This window comes from Anarhichas minor, unplaced genomic scaffold (assembly GCF_050575085.1).
Source record: "Anarhichas minor isolate MPS153535 unplaced genomic scaffold, ASM5057508v1 ptg000070l, whole genome shotgun sequence".
Classification (NCBI taxonomy): Eukaryota; Metazoa; Chordata; class Actinopteri; order Perciformes; family Anarhichadidae; genus Anarhichas; species Anarhichas minor.
This window is the reverse complement of record NW_027466516.1, coordinates 180,259-202,932: the sequence shown is the minus strand read 5'-3', so window position 1 is coordinate 202,932 and position 22,674 is coordinate 180,259. Positions and strand designations below refer to the sequence as shown.

Below are 22,674 nucleotides of genomic sequence, written 5' to 3'. Positions count from 1 at the left end.
CGGCCAATTTCTCAAGATTGAGTTTCTCAAGTGAAACTGTTTTTTTTACACTGCTCATAATTCTTAATATTTCTTTGTTTATGATTCCATGAATGAAAGACCATCACATAAAAATAACTTTTACAAGTTGTGTTAACTTCCTGTTTACGTTGCCGATGCTTTTTGATTGGACAGTAGAAGTGATCCATAAATCAGCTGTTTGAAACTGATCAATATTTACTGAGAGTCTCTCTCTGGGTTTACAGGGATTGGTTCCTGCTGGATGAAGGTCTGACATCATCATCATCATCATAATCATCATCATTATCATCATCATACAGACCAGAACCAGTAGGAACCAGTCAGATCCAGTTCAGACCAGGATGCTCAGGTACACTCCTCCCTGGCAGGTTCTCTGTAACAGTCTGGACCATGACACCAAGGTGAGACCTCACAAACAAACAAACAGCCACAATGTTTATTTTTTCCACCATTTCCATCTTTACAGACTCTGTATTGTCACTCTTAATGTCACTTTAACTCTCACTCTCACTTTAAATCTCACTCTCTGTGACAAAGTGGGTGAGAACACACCCATTTGTCCCCATATTACATTCATCTATAAATCTGACCATGCTTGTCAATTGTTTGTTTACCAAACCCACCATGTGTTCCAGAGGCTAAAGGGGAGGCACCCAACCATTTCCTCTATTTATACACTGGATGATGTCATCCGTGATGTCATTGGGTCAGACCAAGTATGGGGGGAGTAGAGTATGTACAGGTAGATTTGTAGGTTAGTTGTGATCTGTTTTACATTGTTGTGAGTGTATAGCAAATTGTAAACCATATAAAATTGTTGGCTACCTAAAGGGGTGCTGCAAGGTGTAGCTTTTGTCTGTTAACTAGTGGGGTCAGTAATTGGTGTCACCTGCACTCATGGTAGGAACTAAATCCTGCTGATAGGAGGCTCTATATAAGGAGATGACTTTGACTGAACAGGGGAAAAAGGAAGATCAGTGTGTAGCTGTGTGCACGTGATTATGTTACTTTACGATGAGTTGAGTTTTATTCAGTTAAGCTAAGTTAAACGTTTGTTTTGTTTGTATATATGTTTGGTTACACGTGTCGCAGGGCACTTTTATAAATAAAACACCTTTTTGTTATCGGAACAAAGTATCTCGTGTCTGCCTCCTACCATTTCAGAAGCCACTCCGGTCAGGCTTCACCACACTCTCACTTTAACTCTCACTCTCACTTTAAATCTCACTCTCACTTTAAATCTCACTCTCACTTTGAATCTCATTCTCACTTTAACTGTCACTGTCTCTTTAAATCCCACTCTCACTGTAAATCTCACTTTAATTCTCACTCTCACTTTAAATCTTACTCTAAATCTCACTCTCACTTTAAATCTCAGTCATTTTAAATCTCACTCTCACTTTATATCTCACTTTACCTCTCACTCTCACTGTAAATCTCACTTTAACTCTCACTGTCACTTTAACTCTCACTCTCACTTTAACTCTTACTCTCACTTTAACTCACACTTTAAATCTCAAACTCACTTTAACTCACTTTAAATCTCACTCTCACTTTATATCTCACTTTACCTCTCACTCTCACTGTAACTCTCACTGTCACTTTAACTCTCACTGTCACTTTACCTCTCACTCTCACTTTAACTCTCACTTTAAATCTTACTCTAAATCTCACTCTTACTTTAAATCTCGCTGTCATTTTAAATCTCACTCTCACTTTAACTCTCACTTTAAATCTCATTCTCACTTTAACTCACTTTAAATCTCACTCTCACTTTATATCTCACTTTACCTCTCACTCTCACTGTAACTCTCACTGTCACTTTAACTCTCACTGTCACTTTAACTCTCACTTTAAATCTCAAACTCACTTTCACTCTCACTTTAAATCTTACTCTAAATCTCACTCTAACTTTAAATCTCACTCTAACTTTAAATCTCACTGTCATTTAAAATCTCACTGTCATTTTAAATCTCACTCTCACTTTAACTCTCACTTTAAATCTCACTCTCACTTTAACTCACTTTAAATCTCACTCTCACTTTATATATCACTTTACCTCTCACTGTAAATCTCACTTTAACTCTCACTGTCACTTTAAATTTCACTGTCACTTTAAATCTCACTCTCACTTTAACTCTCACTTTAATTCTCACTTTAACTCACACTTTAAATCTCAAACTCACTTTAACTGTCACTCTCACTTTAAATCTTACTCTAAATCTCACTCTTACTTTAAATCTCACTCTCACTTTAACTCTCACTGTCACTTTAACTCTCACTGCCACTTTAAATCTCACTCTCACTTTAACTCACACTTTAAATCTCACTCTCACTCTAACTCTCACTCTCACTTTAAATCTCACTCTCACTGTAAATCTCACTTTAATTCTCACTTTAAATCTTACTCTAAATCTCACTCACTTTAATTCTCACTCTCACTTTAACTCTTACTCTCACTTTAACTCACACTTTAAATCTCAAACTCACTTTAACTCTCACTCTCACTTTAAATCTTACTCTAAATCTCACTCTCACTTTATATCTCACTTTACCTCTCACTCTCACTGTAAATCTCACTCTCACTTTAAATCTCACTCTCACTTTGAATCTCATTCTCACTTTAACTGTCACTGTCTCTTTAAATCCCACTCTCACTGTAAATCTCACTTTAATTCTCACTCTCACTTTAAATCTTACTCTAAATCTCACTCTCACTTTAAATCTCAGTCATTTTAAATCTCACTCTCACTTTATATCTCACTTTACCTCTCACTCTCACTGTAAATCTCACTTTAACTCTCACTGTCACTTTAACTCTCACTCTCACTTTAACTCTTACTCTCACTTTAACTCACACTTTAAATCTCAAACTCACTTTAACTCACTTTAAATCTCACTCTCACTTTATATCTCACTTTACCTCTCACTCTCACTGTAACTCTCACTGTCACTTTAACTCTCACTGTCACTTTACCTCTCACTTTAAATCTTACTCTAAATCTCACTCTTACTTTAAATCTCGCTGTCATTTTAAATCTCACTCTCACTTTAACTCTCACTTTAAATCTCATTCTCACTTTAACTCACTTTAAATCTCACTCTCACTTTATATCTCACTTTACCTCTCACTCTCACTGTAACTCTCACTGTCACTTTAACTCTCACTGTCACTTTAACTCTCACTTTAAATCTCAAACTCACTTTCACTCTCACTTTAAATCTTACTCTAAATCTCACTCTAACTTTAAATCTCACTCTAACTTTAAATCTCACTGTCATTTTAAATCTCACTCTCACTTTAACTCTCACTTTAAATCTCACTCTCACTTTAACTCACTTTAAATCTCACTTTAACTCTCACTGTCACTTTAAATTTCACTGTCACTTTAAATCTCACTCTCACTTTAACTCTCACTTTAATTCTCACTTTAACTCACACTTTAAATCTCAAACTCACTTTAACTGTCACTCTCACTTTAAATCTTACTCTAAATCTCACTCTTACTTTAAATCTCACTCTCACTTTAACTCTCACTGTCACTTTAACTCTCACTGCCACTTTAAATCTCACTCTCACTTTAACTCACACTTTAAATCTCACTCTCACTCTAACTCTCACTCTCACTTTAAATCTCACTCTCACTGTAAATCTCACTTTAATTCTCACTTTAAATCTTACTCTAAATCTCACTCACTTTAATTCTCACTCTCACTTTAACTCTTACTCTCACTTTAACTCACACTTTAAATCTCAAACTCACTTTAACTCTCACTCTCACTTTAAATCTTACTCTAAATCTCACTCTCACTTTATATCTCACTTTACCTCTCACTCTCACTGTAAATCTCACTCTCACTTTAACTCTCACTGTCACTTTAACTCTCACTTTAACTCTCACTGTCACTTTAAATCTCACTCTCACTTTAACTCTCACTTTAAATCTCACTCTCACTTTAAATCCTACTTTAAATCTCACTCTCACTTTATATCTCACTTTACCTCTCACTCTCACTTTAACTCACAAACAAACACTGATATAATTTAACCCCTGAGAGTCTGTATGTGACCACCAGAGGGTAGCAGCTCACCAAAAAGAAAAAAACGAAGTATTCAGAGAATAAACTCCATGTGGAACTGCAAATAAATACATTAGATTACTATAAATATCTCAAATGATACACAATTTAAAAAGCATACAACAAGGAAAATGAAATTATGCTGCATTCTGAGGACAGAAATTTGTTTGGATTAAAGGAATTGATGCATAAAAAATGTTACAAAATATTTTAAATAGATAAATAAAAGGTTGTTTGTTTTATGAAAACAGTTAAAAGGAGAAAATAATGTCAGTGAGGGTCCTCACAAGTATAAAAGTACTAACGTGTATGTGTGGGAGTGTGGTTGTGTGTGTGTGTGTGTGTGTGTGTGTGTGTGTGTGGGTCAGGGTGGGCGGGGCCTGTTGTGTGGTGGGTGGTCTCTGATCGGAGATAGAAGCTGAACTTTGTCACTTTAGTCAGTTATTATCTTGTCTGAGAGTTTCTGCTGCTGACAGGAAGCTGATCTCAGGTGAGAAAAACTGCTTCAATATCTAAAAATCTAAGAACTAAATCATCATTATTCAAAACCAGTAACTGTAATATATGTAGTGTATGTATATATATATGAAAACAAACAATGAACCTGTTAAGAAAGGAATGTTCGACCACAGCTTCACAACCTGTAACTATCGTAATATTAATGCAATGTTTTATTCTGTAAGAAATATAACTTATGATGACTAGTTAATGTTGAGTTTATGTTTTGTATAAACTTCAGACTGTCTGCCTTAAAACAACATTAAAGAACCTTTATTACAGAACAAAATATAGACAAATAATCTGAACTTGAACAGTTGAAAAAGGTTTGTTGGGTAAATCGTGTATATATATATATATATATATACAGGTGCTGGTCATATAATTAGAATATCATCAAAAAGTTGATTTATTTCACTAATTCCATTCAAAAAATGAAACTTGTCTATTATATTCATTCATTACACACAGACTGATATATTTCAAATGTTTATTTCTTTTAATTTTGATGACTATAACTGACAACTAAGGAAAATCCCAAATTCAGTATCTCAGAAAATTAGAATATTACTTAAGACCAATACAAAGAAAGGATTTTTAGAAATCTTGGCCAACTGAAAAGTATGAACATGAAAAGTATGAGCATGTACAGCACTCAATACTTAGTTTGGGCTCCTTTTGCCTGAATTACTGCAGCAATGCGGCGTGGCATGGAGTCGATCAGTCTGTGGCACTGCTCAGGTGTTATGAGAGCCCAGGTTGCTCTGATAGTGGCCTTCAGCTCTTCTGCATTGTTGGGTCTGGCATTTCGCATCATCCTCTTCACAATACCCCATAGATTTTCTATGGGGTTAAGGTCAGGCGAGTTTGCTGGCCAATTAAGAACAGGGATACCATGGTCCTTAAACCAGGTACTGGTTGCTTTGGCACTGTGTGCAGGTGCCAAGTCCTGTTGGAAAATGAAATCTGCATCTCCATAAAGTTGGTCAGCAGCAGGAAGCATGAAGTGCTCTAAAACTTCCTGGTATATGGCTGCGTTGACCTTGGACCTCAGAAAACACAGTGGACCAACACCAGCAGATGACATGGCACCCCAAACCATCACTGACTGTGGAAACGTTACACTGGACCTCAAGCAACGTGGATTGTGTGTCTCTCCTCTCTTCCTCCAGACTCTGGGACCCTGATTTCCAAAGGAAATGCAAAATTTACTTTCATCAGAGAACATAACTTTGGACCACTCAGCAGCAGTCCAGTCCTTTTTGTCTTTAGCCCAGGCGAGACGCTTCTGACGCTGTCTGTTGTTCGAGAGTGGCTTGACACAAGGAATGCGACAGCTGAAACCCATGTCTTGCATACGTCTGTGCGTAGTGGTTCTTGAAGCACTGACTCCAGCTGCAGTCCACTCTTTCTGAATCTCCCCCACATTTTTGAATCGGTTTTGTTTCACAATCCTCTCCAGGGTGCGGTTATCCCTATTGCTTGTACACTTTTTTCTACCACATCTTTTCCTTCCCTTCGCCTCTCTATTAATGTGCTTGGACACAGAGCTCTGTGAACAGCCAGCCTCTTTTGCAATGACCTTTTGTGTCTTGCCCTCCTTGTGCAAGGTGTCAATGGTCGTCTTTTGGACAACTGTCAAGTCAGCAGTCTTCCCCATGATTGTGTAGCCTACAGAACTAGACTGAGAGACCATTTAAAGGCCTTTGCAGGTGTTTTGAGTTAATTAGCTGATTAGAGTGTGGCACCAGGTCTCTTCAATATTGAACCTTTTCACAATATTCAAATTTTCTGAGATACTGAATTTGGGATTTTCCTTAGTTGTCAGTTATAATCGTCAAAATTAAAAGAAATAAACATTTGAAATATATCAGTCTGTGTGTAATGAATGAATATAATAGACAAGTTTCACTTTTTGAATGGAATTAGTGAAATAAATCAACTTTTTGATGATATTCTAATTATATGACCAGCACCTGTATATACATCGCATGAGCGGCTCATCACATCATGCTGCAGGAGACATCTTGCACTCCTTCACATGTTAATGAGGTTTGTTCTGACACACACAGACCTCTCACCTCCTGTCTGATGTTTGTCTGTCTGCTGGTGTTATCAGCTGACAGCAGCAGTCAGACTGCAGGAGGGACAGTTTATCTCTGACACACAGAGGTACTGAACTAATGCTACGATGCTAATGCTATGCTAACTTCTAACTGAAACATTGAAACTCATTGGAATATCTGATGGGCTCTAAAGTATTGTGCTCTCAGTCTCAGAAGATAAGACAATATAAACTTTATGAACCTTTAAACTGAAGAGTTGTTTCACATCAACATCATACCTAAAGATGAACGAGTGACTCCTCACCCAGAAACCTTTATTTAGGATTTTATTCAGTTATCTCAACTCAAGTTGTTTTATATAAATATATGTATATATAAATATCTCATATACAAACTATCTCCTGTACTTATAACTATCTCATAACTATGTCATGTACATATAACTATCTCATGTACATATAACTATGTCATGTACATATAACTATCTCATGTACATATAACTATCTCATGTACATATAACTATGTCATGTACATATAACTATGTCATGTACATATAACTATCTCATGTACATATAACTATGTCATGTACATATAACTATCTCATGTACATATAACTATGCCATGTACATATAACTATCTCATGTACATATAAATATCTCATGTACATATAACTATCTCATGTACATATATATATATATTTTGTGTACATTTAACTATCTCATGTACATATAAATATCTCATGTACATATAAATATCTCATGTACATATATATATATATATATTGTGTACATATAACTATCTAATGTACATATAACTATCTCATGTACATATAACTATCTCATGTACATATATATATATAACTATCTCATGTACATATAAATTTCTCATGTACATATATATATATATCTTGTGTATATACTCTCTTGTCTACATGGTAACAGTGCTTGCCGTTGTTTCGTGTCCTCTCCTTCCTTTATGGGCTGTAAACATTATCACTGATTGTTCAGCTCTGATAAACTTTATTGACATTCTTCAGATTTATTTCCTCCAAACCAGAAACAAAACTGATGATCACAGCTCAACGCAGTACTTTCAATCTATTACTGTACTATTCATTTTGAGGTACTTCTATTTTAGTGTTTCCATTTCATGCTACTTTATACTTCTGATGCACTACTTCTCAGACGGAAATATTTTATATAATAATAATAATAAAAATACTTTATCTGCACAACATTTATCTGACAGCTTTTCAGATTAACATTTTAGAAACAAAACAAATGAGTATCTTATAGAATACGATGCAGTAGTGCATAAAGTATCAAAAGTGTGTTGACAGCTTACAACATGAAGTAATACTATCCAATAATATAATAATGTATTATTAATAACAGAACACTCTGAAAGGAGTGTTTGTGAACAATGAATACATTTACTTTTGATTCTTCTAGTACATTTTGCTGATAATACTTTTTACTGTAGTAACATTTTGAATGCAGGACTTTTCCTTATGTTAGAGTATTTCTAGACTGTGGTATTTGTACTTTTACCTCAGTAAAGGACCTGAATACTTCTTCCACCACTGAATTAAATGTGACCCATTAAACTGAAGTAAAGGCTGTTGTAACTACAGCGACACTATTGACCCTGCTGGTAATAAAGGGAACAGATTCATATTTTATTGTTTGTCCTCACATTCCATTTTCACTTCAAAATGTACTGAACTCTCACCATTACTTCAAATTATTCTTTTGGGCATTTTTGTAAGAGACCAGGACTCCCTCATTTTGAATCAATAATACATTATTATGCTTAAACTCAGAGACAAGATCATTTCATTTCACCAATTTTAAATTTGATGATATTTTAAAGACGGCGCTGCTATTCAAATTATAATTATATCTCGATCTGAATGAATCTAAATCCCACAATGCTTTGCAGGTGTATTCTCAGAATCAATATCATGTTGTACTTTTTTATATTATTACATCATCCAGAACTGAAGCACAACTAAAATGACGGAACTGGAACCCCGGAGGAGCCGTAACCTGATGCATAGTAACTAATCTTCCATTGTAACCGTCTTCTCGTTGTTTCAGAGACTCTCCTCGGTCGCCGGTCAGGATGTTCTGACTCCTCAGAGATTCCAAATATTGAGCTCCGTTCAGCGTCTTCCTCCATCTGAACCTTGGTCTCCCTTCACAGCACCGCCTGCAACCATGGACAGCACCCCGAGGAACTGGGTCCTGAAACCTTTGGCCCCCCTGCTGCAACCCTCAGACCTGCGCACCATCGCCGGCCCAGCACGGAGCAAGTCCCCAGACCCGAACGATCCAGTCTTCAGCTCCGACAGCATCTCCGTCGCTCGTAGTCATTCCTCAGTGGTCGTCTCCTCACAGCAGGGTGACGGGTGCAGACACGTTGTAGTTCAGGCTCGGCAGGTCGCCGTGTCGCAGGATGGAGGGAGCATCAGCGACGAGTGGCATCCCAGCAGCCCCAGCGACGCCAGCAGTCCCAGCAGCAGCTTGGGCTCTCACTGCGGTTTCTACTCCTTCGTGGAGGATCCGGCGAGTCCCGAGGCCGAGCTGAACGAAGCCTGGATGGTCTCACCGCAGCGGCAGACTCAGCTGGCGACCCTGAAGGAGGAGAAAGGATTCAAACTCCAGACCTACACCAGCAGCAGGAAGCCAGAGAGTCTTTTTGCAGAGAGCGATGGAGACTCACAGTACAAAGTGGATCTGAAGAACGGCAACGAAGTTGTCCAGGAGGAAGTGGAGAAGCAGCTTCGTAAGGAGATCATTCGCAGCCAAGCACCGAAGAAGAACCCAACATTCAAAGATCAGCTGAGTGCACTGGAGTATCTGGATCCGAGCAGATCTACGAACAAACTGATAGAAGGTTTCAGCGTGAGTTACAGTACCGACAGCTTCAGAACAGAACCTCTCTGCCCTGCAGAGCCCGGGTCCGTTGATGAGGAGCAGATCAACTTTAGCGCTGCCCGACAACAGTTCCTGAAGATGGAGCAGGACCGGCTGACTGCACTGTCCAGCCCTCTGAGGTCCTCGAGAACACATCTGAACGTGTCTCTGCAGCCAGATCCTGATGTGTCCTCATCAGAGAAGGTGGAAACATACGACAGCTTGGAGGTGAGCGAAGATGCAATAACGTTTATACCAACTGAAGAAGATGAGATCCACCCAGAGAGGAAGGTGACTGTGTGGCGGACTGAGGAGAGTCTCAGTCGGCAGAGCAGTGTGTTCAATGACCTGGACTCCGGCCTCGAGGAGCTGACCGTGGAGGTGGGCGGCAGCTACACCAGTGATGAAGGCACGTTCTATGACGACACTCAGCAAGAGAACTGGAGCTGCAAGTCCACTAGCGACTGTGAGACCCCGATTGAAAGGGAGATCCGGTTGGTTCAGGAACGTGAGGAGAACCTACGACGCTCTCGAGGGCTGAAGCTCAGCGACAGGAGAGCAGAGATGGTCGAGATCAAAACCAAACGTTTACAGTCACCACTTACGCCTGTCAAAGCTAAAGAAAAGAACAGAGTGAGCTTCATCATCCAGCGTGAGATCCAGAAAGAGAACCAGAGGAAGGAGGAGCCAGGGATCCTGGGACGATACAGTCCAGATCCTCCACAGGAGCTGGAGTTTGACCAACAAGACGAGGACAAGAGGACAGAAGAAAGCTCTCATTCTGAACCTGGAGATGCCGAAGTCTTCCCGTCGCCATGCTGTCCTCATCGACACCCCGAAGAAACCGAGTTGTACATCAGCAGAAAGAGTTCAGCTCCTTCTTCCGTCTCTGTGAGGGGCTCAGAGGTCCAGGATAAGAGAGGTTTCTGCCAAGATCAAACAACTTCTTCATCCCCCTACTTCTCCTCCCCAACACCGACACCTCGCCATGATACGACGGCGACCACGCCTTGGTCCTGGAGGGAGACCCTGGAGTCCAATGGCCTGCAGTCCAGAGGAAAAGAAGCTCCAGATTTCATCGAGAAGGAGATCGAGGAGGCCCTGAGACGGGAACAGGAGCTGAGGGAGTCCAGAGAGCTGAGAGAGTCCAGAGAGCTGAGGGAGTCCAGAGAGCTGATGGAGTCCAGAGAGCTGAGGGAGTCCAGAGAGCTGATGGAGTCCAGAGAGCTGATGGAGTCCAAGGAGCTGATGGAGTCCAGACAGCTGAGGGAGTCCAGAGAGCTGAGGGAGTCCAGGGAGCTGAGGGAGTCCAGGGAGCTGAGGGAGTCCAGAGAGCTGATAGAGTCCAGGGAGCTGAGGGAGTCCAGGGAGCTGAGGGAGTCCAGGGAGCTGATGGAGTCCAGAGAGCTGAGGGAGTCCAGAGAGCTGAGGGAGTCCAGAGAGATGAGGGAGTCCAGGGTGGAAACTGATGGACAGTTCTTCTCTCCAGCTCCTCTGTTGGAACAGGCAACCAAAGTGGCAGTCCGTCAGTTCTACCCACCTGTGAATGCAGGTATGTAATCTTTATCAAGGCTGGATTACCATCTAGAAAACTAGGCATCGGCACCAGGGGCCCAAGGCCTCCGGGGGTCCCAAAAGCACAGGTTCACTGTGTGTCAGTTGGTTTTGAGTAATTTGATTACAAAAAAACAAACAAAAGTCCCAAACAAACAAAGTTTAGAATTTGTTCTTGGTTGATGCATAATATTTAGCTCCTTGTAATAATAAGTGTTAGTTAATCGATAATAAGGCCTTCAAAAGTCCTTATAAGATGCTTATTAACAATATTATATGTCAATAAGACACATAAAGATGTTTTAACAATGATATAATATGCCATTTTAAACAATTATAAGAAACTCATAAGGTTGTTGTTACCTTTCTTAGCAGAAATGTTTTATTCTGTGGATTTAACTTTTTATCTGAGGAAGATTATGTTCCTCATTCTTTCAAAAGTTAAACTGTGTTTTCTGGTAAATTTCATATCCCTGATGATTATTTTCAAATGATCCTGATCGATTAACATCCAGGCAGATTAAATTAAATTAAATGAAATTATTTCTATGAAAATAGACCTGCAGACAGCTCTGTTATCACATCTGCTTTTATTTTTGTCAAAGTTCCTGAGTGTCTGGCTGCAGTTTCTCTGACGGCCACCAGATGCTGCTGTGAGCAAACTCTGACTGTAAATGATGTGAAAACTTCAAATTGCTCACAAAGTCAGTTCTCTCACTCAGTTTGATGGAGGATTTTCACAAAAAAAGTTCCTTTAAGAAGATATTTAGTCTCGTTGGGTCTTGATTGACGCAGTGAAACTACAATGATACATGAACTTTGACATCAATACAAACTTTCTCTGCAGGTTGATTTTCGAAGGAATTATCTGAAACAAACGGCAGCCTGAAAGGACACTTTAGCATAAACAGTATGTTTAGAGAATAAAGTAAAACCTGAATGGAGTCTGGTGTGGATGCAGCTGTTTGTCAATTTGCTGGAGAGATTAAGTTACTTAATGAGGGAACAACCAAAGTCCAGCAGCTTCAGGTGGTTTAGCTGCAGTTTGTGTAAATCAGTAACTAGTAAACCAGTTTCCAACCACAGTCACGAATCAGACCGAGACAACTGAGAATCACTCGGAAAGTACAGGACCAGTAACGTCCATACAGGACCAGTAACGTGTCTACAGGACCAGTAACGTCCATGCAGAACCAGTAACGTGCATGCTGAACCAGTAACGTCCATACAGGATCAGTAACTTCCATAGAGACCCAGTCACGTCCTTACAGGACCAGTAACGTGCATACAGGACCAGTAATGTCCTTACAGGACCAGTAACGTGCATGCTGAACCAGTAACGTCCATACAGGGTCAGTAACTTCCATAGAGAACCAGTAACGTCCATACAGGATCAGTAACTTCCATAGAGAACCAGTAACGTCCTTACAGGACCAGTAACGTCCATACAGGATCAGTAACGTCCATACAGGATCAGTAACTTCCATAGAGAACCAGTAACGTCCTTACAGGATCAGTTACATTAATGCAGGTCCAGTAACATCTATGTAGAACCAGTAACGTCCATACAGGACCAGTAACGTTAATGCAGAACCAGTAATGTCCATGCAGGACCAGTAACTTTCATACAGGTCCAGTAACTTCTATACAGGACCAGTAACTCCCATAGAGGACCAGTAACCTCTATACAGGACCAGTAACTTCCAAGCATGACCAGTAAAGTCCATGCAAAACCAGTTAAAACCATGCAGGACCAGTTCAGTCCATGCAGGACCAGTAACATTCATGCAAGACCAGTAATGTCAATTGAATTAAATTAAATTTATTTTGTATAGCCACAAATCACAAATCCTTTAAAATTCTTTAAAATCTGTACACATATGACATCCTCTTACCTTTGACCCTCACATCAGAACAGAGGAGGATCCTCATCCTCATCATCCTCTATCAGGATGAAGTGTGATGTCATGTGTACAGAATGGACACCATAGCAGAGTTACAACACATTCAATGCATATGACAGAAATGATTCATATAATGAGTAGTAAGTAGAATAATGATGGAAACATTATGAAGACTAATAACAGTAGAAGTGGATATCGTTGAATAATAATGATAACAAAAGCAGTAATGGTATCGGTAATAGTAACAGTAATGTGACTAATAATAATGATGATAGTAGCCGTGTGTGTCAGCAGGACCAGGGTCCAGATAAAACCAGGATCCATGTAAACCTGTGAGGAGAGAAAACACCACAAAGACTCTGAGGAAGAAGCAAAGTCAGTAATGAGACATGAATTCATACAGAAGGAGAGAGAGAAGAGGAGCTCAGTGTATCCTAGGAAGTCCTCTAGTAGTCTAGGTCTATAGCAGCTTATCTAGGGGCTGGTCCAAGGCAGACCTGAGCCAGTCCTGACTATAAACCTGAACCAGCCCTAACTATAAACCTGAACCAGCCCCAACTATAAACCTGAGCCAGCCCCAACTATAAACCTGAGCCAGCTCCAACTATAAACCTCAACCAGCTCTAACTATAAACCTGAACCAGCCCCAACTATAAACCTGAACCAGCCCTAACTATAAACCTGAGCCAGTCCTAACTATAAACCTGAACCAGCCCCAACTATAAACCTGAACCAGCTCTAACTATAAACCTGAACCAGCCCCAACTATAAACCTAAGCCAGCCCCGACTATAAACCTGAACCAGCCCCAACTATAAACCTGAGCCAGCCCCAACTATAAACCTGAGCCAGTCCTAACTATAAACCTGAACCAGGCCCAACTATAAACCTGAACCAGCCCCAACTATAAACCTGAACCAGCCCCAACTATAAACCTGAACCAGCCCCAACTATAAACCTGAACCAGCCCTAACTATAAACCTGAACCAGCCCTAACTATAAACCTGAGCCAGGTATTCTGGGCCTAATAGAGTAACTTCACTTTAGTCTGAGTTTAACATCAGGAAGTTGCAGTTCATCCAGGTTTTTAAGTCCTTAAGACTGCTTGAAGTTTAGCAAGCTGGTTGGTTTCATCTTGATCGACAGATATAACTGAGTATCAACATCACAGTGTGCCACATACAGTGTCATTGATGATGTTCTTCCTGTTGTGTTACAGATCATCCCGTCAGTGTGTCCTCTCCGTCTCCTTGTCCGTCCGTCCGTCTCCCCTCCATCTCCTTCATCACGGCTCAGCCCTGGTCCTCCTCACCCCCCCCCTCTTCTTCCTCTCCCCCTTGCTCCTCCTCCCCCCTCCCCCCCCCCTTTTCTTCCCCCGTGGTGGTCCGGTCGGCCCCCCCTCTTGTCAGAGGTCTGACAGAGACTCTGCTGCAGGGCTTCAAGGAGAGACGAGTCAGAGTGAAGCTGGAGGAGAGCGTGGTGAGTCATCGATATGTCCTGGCTCTTATTTTGAAGGTTTAAAATGTTTGTAGAGGCAGTAAGACATGAACTCTTATTTTGAGGGTTTAAAAGGTTTGTAGAGGCTCTAAGACACAAGCTCTTATTTTGAAGGTTTAAAATGTTTGTAGAGGCTCTAAGACACAAGCTCTTATTTTGAAGGTTTAAAATGTTTGTAGAGGCTCTAAGACACGAGCTCTTATTTTGAAGGTTAAAATGTTTGTAGAGGCTCTTAGACACAAGGTCTTATTTTGAAGGTTAAAATGTTTGTAGAGGCTCTGAGACACAAGGTCTTATTTTGAAGGTTAAAATGTTTGTAGAGGCTCTAAGACACAAGGTCTTATTTTGAAGGTTAATATGTTTGTAGAGGCTCTAAGACACAAGGTCTTATTTTGAAGGTTAAAATGTTTGTAGCGGCTCTAAGATACAAGGTCTTATTTTGAAGGTTAAAATGTTTGTAGAGGCTCTAAGACACAAGCTCTTATTTTGAAGGTTACAATGTTTGATGATGGCTGATTAAAGAGTTCATTTTTAGATCCAAACTTTTCCCACAAACACTTATTATGTTATTTTAATGAGTGTTTGTTTTAAAATGAGTAATGATGAATTAAAAAATAAAAATAATTTAACATAAAACTAATTGATTTGTCCCAAAATGCGGATGTAAAAACACGTCATCTCTTCTGTGTTTTTCTTTTTTCAGTACGCAGGAATTCAGCCGGTCGACGATGTGAATAATGAGGTACAGACTTAATTTACCTTCGTACTGCAGGTTAACCTAACCGGCTGCTAACCGGCGGCTAACCGGACATCTTTTTCTTATTTGTCTTTTGTCTCATTTTCTTTCTGTTTTGTCTGTTTTCAGGTTGTTGAGTCAACTCGAGTCAATCGACATAAAAACCAACGCGCTCTGCGCTGGGAGGCCGGAGTGTTCTCCAATCAGGAAGACCAGTGAGACCAGGACCAGGACCAGGACCAGGACCTGCTGACATAGTGACTCCTCTGGTTCGTCTCTTCACTAACAGGACTTTTCTCAGACTTTCTCCTTCATCTTTTAAACTGGAACGCTCTAAAGAAAAGGCTGCTCCTGATTGGTCCCTTCTCCTCGTCCAATCAGCTGCCAGCTGCTCCTCAAACGGAGGTGATGTGTCTGATTCATATAAGAAATTAAGGGTGAAAGTTTGTTTGATCTCATGATTTTAAACTGATGCATCTAAAAATGACACAAAGAATAAAAACCATTTTTCAAACAGTCCGTCTGTTAAGATGTCAAAATAAGAGATTTGGGGGAAATTAATTTTAAATACCAGAAACGTTCTCCGAGGGAATTCTATTTGTGAAATTAAAGAAAAATCAGAAAACATCTCCTGAAAAAAAGTTAAAGTTAAGAAATGTAAAATGATTATTGTTCAAATACTACGAATCAAAAGTACTTCAACACATTCCATTAAAACAGTTCAAAGACGTTTCTTCTTGAATCTAAAGAAGCAGCTGCTGACCAATAAAGAAGATTTAATTCATTTAAGGATTCCATCTTAAAATCTGAAATACTGAATTATGAAGAAATGAGACAAAAATATAACATTTTATTAATCAATAACAGAAAAGAACAAGAGACACGAAACTCTAATATTTACTGAATACAACCAAAATAAAAGATATAAAACCATGAACACACACACACACACACATACACATACACATTAACACACGCACACATTCACACACACACACACACACACACACATACACACTAACACACGCACACATTCACACACACACATACACACATTTTCTGGTTTCTGTAGCCATGGCAACACACTGGATCGCCTCCAGGAAATAAAGAGGGTGGATATGTGTGTGTGTGTGTGTGTTTGAGCTCTTATCTCTACATCAGCCATCAACACTGTTGCCATGGAAACTGCATAATGAGCCTGATGGTGCAGGACATAAGGCAGCGAGTGTGTGTGTGTGTGTGTGTGGGGGGGGGTGTGTGTGTGTAAAATCAAACGTCTTCATGTTTCAGTTCAGTTTGATTTTCATCAACAAGACTAAACTTCTCGTTAAATCTTAGAAGTGTTTGTGTTTGTTTGAGGTCAGTTGTGTGTTTATAACATCATATAGTTTTTAAACGGAGATTGTTGCATCATGGGTTGTTTGTAGCCTAAATGTGGCTAAACTAGTGAGTTTAATCCGGTTTAACCTGCAGGAGGTTTTTAGAGCTCCCGTTTTAGAGGAAATAAAACTTTACAGCAGAAAAACACTGAATCATCCGTCAAGAAGTTGAGAATCTCTGCTGTCATAATATATAATATAATAACATAATGACGAGGATCTCAAATATCTATCATGAAAGTCCTGAAAGATACAAGTTTATTTTCATTACTTCAGATTCAGAACATCCGTCTCGTGCAAACAGGAGGAAAATGTAAAGATGTGGATTGTATCTGTAATCTGTTATTTTGATAGGTTTGTTTATATCTAGTTTTCTTATGTCTTTATTTTGATGTATTCAGTGTTGTTAGAGTTTTGTACCTTTTGATTTATTTGTATGCTTGTATTTATATTTGATGAAATATTTTCCTATAGTCAGAATCAAAACATGTTGATTTACAGAAATGTAGAATAAAACGGTCTGTTGATATTAAATGTGTTCCCAACAAAAGGAAGAAGTGCCTGTAGGGAGCTCCACTCAGAGGAAATGGACGACATGACAACATTCAAAGTTCAAAACAATCTGGAGACCAGAGAGTCAACAAAAACTAATTTAATGTAGAGAATTAAAAAACGTCCGTTTCCTTCTGAGCACTGACCTTGTCACAAAAACCATCATGGAGCTGCTGAAAAGGATCCTAAATGTGAACTGGGTCAGTTCAAGTTCACAGCTGAGGCTTTATTGAAGAATTTTATTAAAGTGTCCTCTGGAGACTGAGAGGGAAATCTCCCGCAGTCTGCCTGAATCTGAACATCTCAAAAGTCTTTAATCTCTCAACACTAATTGGTCGGTTTAACCAGACGCCCCGCGGGATCCAGAACTCCAGCAAACTCAAATCATAAAGAAACCGGAGGCAGAAAAGACTCTAAAGATCTTTAAACTGAACGATTAGAGAGGAAATTAAAAAGCTGACGAACATCAACTCCACTTCTACTGTTAATCATCTCAGGAGACCTTTGATTATTTTACCTCCTTTTCTACAGAAACCCTGAAGTACAAATATAAGTAATTCACATTGTTGTGAGCACAGTCCTGCTCTCCTGCCCCCCCCCCCCCCCCCCACATGCAGCTCATTCACTCATCAGCCGCGCTCCACAGATACCATTCACCTCTATTTGGTCCACATCATCGCTTGATTAATGTGGTTACTTTTGCATGGTACTTCCAACTGCTATTTGGACTCAGGAGATACTTACTTGTACGCAGGCGATACTTACTGGTACGCAGGAGATACTAATTGGTGCGCAGGAGATACTAACTGGTACGCAGGAGATACTAACTGGTACGCAGGAGATACTAACTGGTGCGCAGGAGATACTAACTGGTGCGCAGGAGATACTTACTGGTACGCAGGAGATAGTAACTGGTACGCAGGAGATACTTACTGGTACGCAGGAGATACTTACTGGTATGCAGGAGATACTAACTGGTACGCAGGACATACTTACTGGTACGCAGGAGATACTTACTGGTACGCAGGAGATACTTACTTGTACGCAGGAGATATTTACTGGTACGCAGGAGATACTAACTGGTACGTAGGAGATACTAACTGGTGCGCAGGAGATACTAACTGGTGCGCAGGAGATACTAACTGGTACACAGGAGATATTTACTTGTACGCAGGAGATACTTACTGGTACGCAGGAGATACTTACTTGTACGCAGGAGATATTTACTGGTACGCAGGAGATACTAACTGGTACGTAGGAGATACTAACTGGTGCGCAGGAGATACTAACTGGTGCGCAGGAGATACTAACTGGTACACAGGAGATATTTACTGGTACGCAGGAGATACTAACTGGTACGCAGGAGATACTAACTGGTGCGCAGGAGATACTAACTGGTACACAGGAGATATTTACTTGTACGCAGGAGATACTAACTGGTACGCAGGAGATACTAACTGGTACGCAGGAGATACTAACTGGTGCGCAGGAGATACTTACTGGTATGCAGGAGATAGTAACTGGTATGCAGGAGATACTTACTGGTACGCAGGAGATACTTACTGGTACGCAGGAGATACTAACTGGTACGCAGGAGATACTAACTGGTACGCAGGACATACTTACTGGTATGCAGGAGATACTTACTGGTACGCAGGAGATACTTACTGGTACGCAGGAGATACTTACTTGTACACAGGAGATATTTACTGGTACGCAGGAGATACTAACTGGTACGCAGGAGATACTAACTGGTGCGCAGGAGATACTAACTGGTACACAGGAGATATTTACTTGTACGCAGGAGATACTAACTGGTACGCAGGAGATACTAACTGGTACGCAGGAGATACTAACTGGTGCGCAGGAGATACTTACTGGTATGCAGGAGATAGTAACTGGTATGCAGGAGATACTTACTGGTACGCAGGAGATACTTACTGGTACGCAGGAGATACTAACTGGTACGCAGGAGATACTAACTGGTACTCAGGACATACTTACTGGTATGCAGGAGATACTTACTGGTACGCAGGAGATACTTACTTGTACGCAGGAGATATTTACTGGTACGCAGGAGATACTAACTGGTACGTAGGAGATACTAACTGGTGCGCAGGAGATACTAACTGGTACACAGGAGATATTTACTTGTACGCAGGAGATACTTACTGGTACGCAGGAGATATTTACTTGTACGCAGGAGATACTTACTTGTACGCAGGAGATATTTACTGGTACGCAGGAGATACTAACTGGTACGCAGGAGATACTAACTGGTGCGCAGGAGATACTAACTGGTACACAGGAGATATTTACTTGTACGCAGGAGATACTTACTGGTACGCAGGAGATACTAACTGGTACGCAGGAGATACTAACTGGTGCGCAGGAGATATTTACTTGTACGCAGGAGATACTTGTACGCAGGAGATACTAACTGGTACGCAGGAGATATTTACTTGTACGCAGGAGATATTTACTTGTACGCAGGAGATACTTACTTGTACGCAGGAGATACTTACTGGTATGCAGGAGATACTAACTGGTACGCAGGAGATACTAACTGGTGCGCAGGAGATATTTACTTGTACGCAGGAGATACTTGTACGCAGGAGATACTAACTGGTATGCAGGAGATACTTACTGGTACGCAGGAGATATTTACTGGTACGCAGGAGATACTAACTGGTACGCAGGAGATACTAACTGGTGCGCAGGAGATACTAACTGGTACACAGGAGATATTTACTTGTACGCAGGAGATACTTACTGGTACGCAGGAGATACTAACTGGTACGCAGGAGATACTAACTGGTGCGCAGGAGATACTAACTGGTACACAGGAGATATTTACTTGTACGCAGGAGATACTTACTGGTACGCAGGAGATACTAACTGGTACGCAGGAGATACTAACTGGTGCGCAGGAGATATTTACTTGTACGCAGGAGATACTTGTACGCAGGAGATACTAACTGGTACGCAGGAGATATTTACTTGTACGCAGGAGATATTTACTTGTACGCAGGAGATACTTACTTGTACGCAGGAGATACTTACTGGTATGCAGGAGATACTAACTGGTACGCAGGAGATACTAACTGGTGCGCAGGAGATATTTACTTGTACGCAGGAGATACTTGTACGCAGGAGATACTAACTGGTACGCAGGAGATACTTACTGGTACGCAGGAGATATTTACTGGTACGCAGGAGATACTAACTGGTACGCAGGAGATACTAACTGGTGCGCAGGAGATACTAACTGGTACACAGGAGATATTTACTTGTACGCAGGAGATACTTACTGGTACGCAGGAGATACTAACTGGTACGCAGGAGATACTAACTGGTACTCAGGAGATACTAACTGGTACGCAGGAGATATTTACTTGTACGCAGGAGATATTTACTTGTACGCAGGAGATACTTACTTGTACGCAGGAGATACTTACTGGTATGCAGGAGATACTAACTGGTACGCAGGAGATACTAACTGGTGCGCAGGAGATATTTACTTGTACGCAGGAGATACTTGTACACAGGAGATACTAACTGGTATGCAGGAGATACTTACTGGTACGCAGGAGATATTTACTGGTACGCAGGAGATACTAACTGGTACGCAGGAGATACTAACTGGTGCGCAGGAGATACTAACTGGTACACAGGAGATATTTACTTGTACGCAGGAGATACTTACTGGTACGCAGGAGATACTAACTGGTACGCAGGAGATACTAACTGGTACACAGGAGATACTAACTGGTGCGCAGGAGATATTTACTTGTACGCAGGAGATACTTGTACGCAGGAGATACTAACTGGTACGCAGGAGATACTTACTGGTACGCAGGATATACTTACTGGTATGCAGGAGATACTAACTGGTACGCAGGAGATATTTACTTGTACGCAGGAGATACTAACTGGTACGCAGGAGATATTTACTTGTACGCAGGAGATACTAACTGGTACGCAGGAGATATTTACTTGTACACAGGAGATACTTACTGGTACGCAGGAGATACTAACTGGTACGCAGGAGATACTTGTACGCAGGAGATACTTACTTGTACGTAGGAGATACTTACTGGTACGCAGGAGATACTAACTGGTATGCAGGAGATACTAACTGGTACGCAGGAGATATTTACTTGTACACAGGAGATACTTACTGGTACGCAGGAGATACTAACTGGTACGCAGGAGATACTTGTACGCAGGAGATACTTACTTGTACGTAGGAGATACTTACTGGTACGCAGGAGATACTAACTGGTATGCAGGAGATACTAACTGGTACGCAGGAGATATTTACTTGTACGCAGGAGATACTTACTTGTACGCAGGAGATACTTACTGGTACACAGGAGATACTAACTGGTACGCAGGAGATACTAACTGGTGCGCAGGAGTTATTTACTTGTACGCAGGAGATACTTGTACGCAGGAGATACTAACTGGTACGCAGGAGATACTAACTGGTGCGCAGGAGATATTTACTTGTACGCAGGAGATACTAACTTGTACGCAGGAGATACTTGTACCTGCTGAAATTAAATACATGTACTAGTACATCACTTACCTTAATTATACATTTTTTCTGAAACGGTGAATTTTTACTGAGAAACAACCAAAATGAATGATTTAAAAAAGAAATGAATAAACCACTTAAACTAGTTTTGATCAAGAATAACTTTTAATTTTGAACTTTCATCATAACGAGCATGCAGCATCCATCCTTCAGGCTTATTTTCATACATTAAACTCTTTTTATAGCAGCAGTTATTTTTACTTTTTAAGGTTCAAGTTAAATGAACATTCATGTTTTTACATTCAGATGGAAATGAAGAGAAATCCTGAAAAAAGGACAAACGTCTGATTTAAAATCAAACTGTGGACACATGCAACGACACACGGACACATTAACAGTATTGGCTTATCAATATTACATATTGACAGATAAACTGATTTAGTTTGAGATGTGCAGTGTCTTTAATAAAATATTTCTCTTGTTGTTCATTATAGAGCCACTGAGGAGAAAACAATCCGTTAACTACGACAGAATAAGAACATATTCTGTAATATTACTACTTTTCCTTCAAAATATTACACTTTTATCGGTAATAAATACACACTTTCAGATTCACACACAAAAACTCTGAACAGACTTACAGCCTCGACCAATCAGAGTAGCACACAAACAAACAAACATGCTGAGAATCACTATAGCAACCAAGCCATCACAACAGGGACGACAACACTCTGGTAATATACAATCAAGATGGCCGCCACAGAGTCTGTTTGTCTTCAAGTATCGCAGCTCGGTCAGCGCACCTCAACGTCTGACACCCAAAGCATTATGGGTAGTATGAGATAGTTCACACAGCGGGGTGTGTGTGTGGGGGGGATAAGTCAAACAAACAGGAAACCGCTGTTTGTTTCCTGTCAAACTAAAAGTAAA

At 40.4% G+C, this 22,674-nt stretch overlaps 1 protein-coding gene across 5 annotated transcripts; it reads left to right on the top strand.

Moving 5' to 3' along the window:
• The first annotated feature begins 4,490 nt into the window (after window positions 1-4,490).
• misp (mitotic spindle positioning) lies at window positions 4,491-17,186 on the top strand. Of its 5 annotated transcripts, XM_076079117.1 has the most exons (5): window positions 4,491-4,591; window positions 8,765-11,135; window positions 14,260-14,519; window positions 15,241-15,279; window positions 15,403-17,186. In XM_076079117.1, the coding sequence occupies exons 2-5, from the start codon at window positions 8,885-8,887 to the stop codon at window positions 15,490-15,492; spliced, it is 2,640 nt and encodes an 879-aa protein (XP_075935232.1). In that variant the 5' UTR covers window positions 4,491-4,591; window positions 8,765-8,884; the 3' UTR covers window positions 15,493-17,186. The 5 variants fall into 5 exon arrangements, 3 of the variants coding, with proteins under 3 accessions (XP_075935232.1, XP_075935234.1, XP_075935233.1); XR_012947756.1 differs by lacking the exons at window positions 15,241-15,279; window positions 15,403-17,186 and adding an exon at window positions 13,336-13,416 and having other exon boundaries at window positions 14,260-14,352; XR_012947755.1 differs by lacking the exons at window positions 15,241-15,279; window positions 15,403-17,186 and adding an exon at window positions 13,333-13,416 and having other exon boundaries at window positions 14,260-14,352.
• Window positions 17,187-22,674: the final 5,488 nt, after the last annotated feature.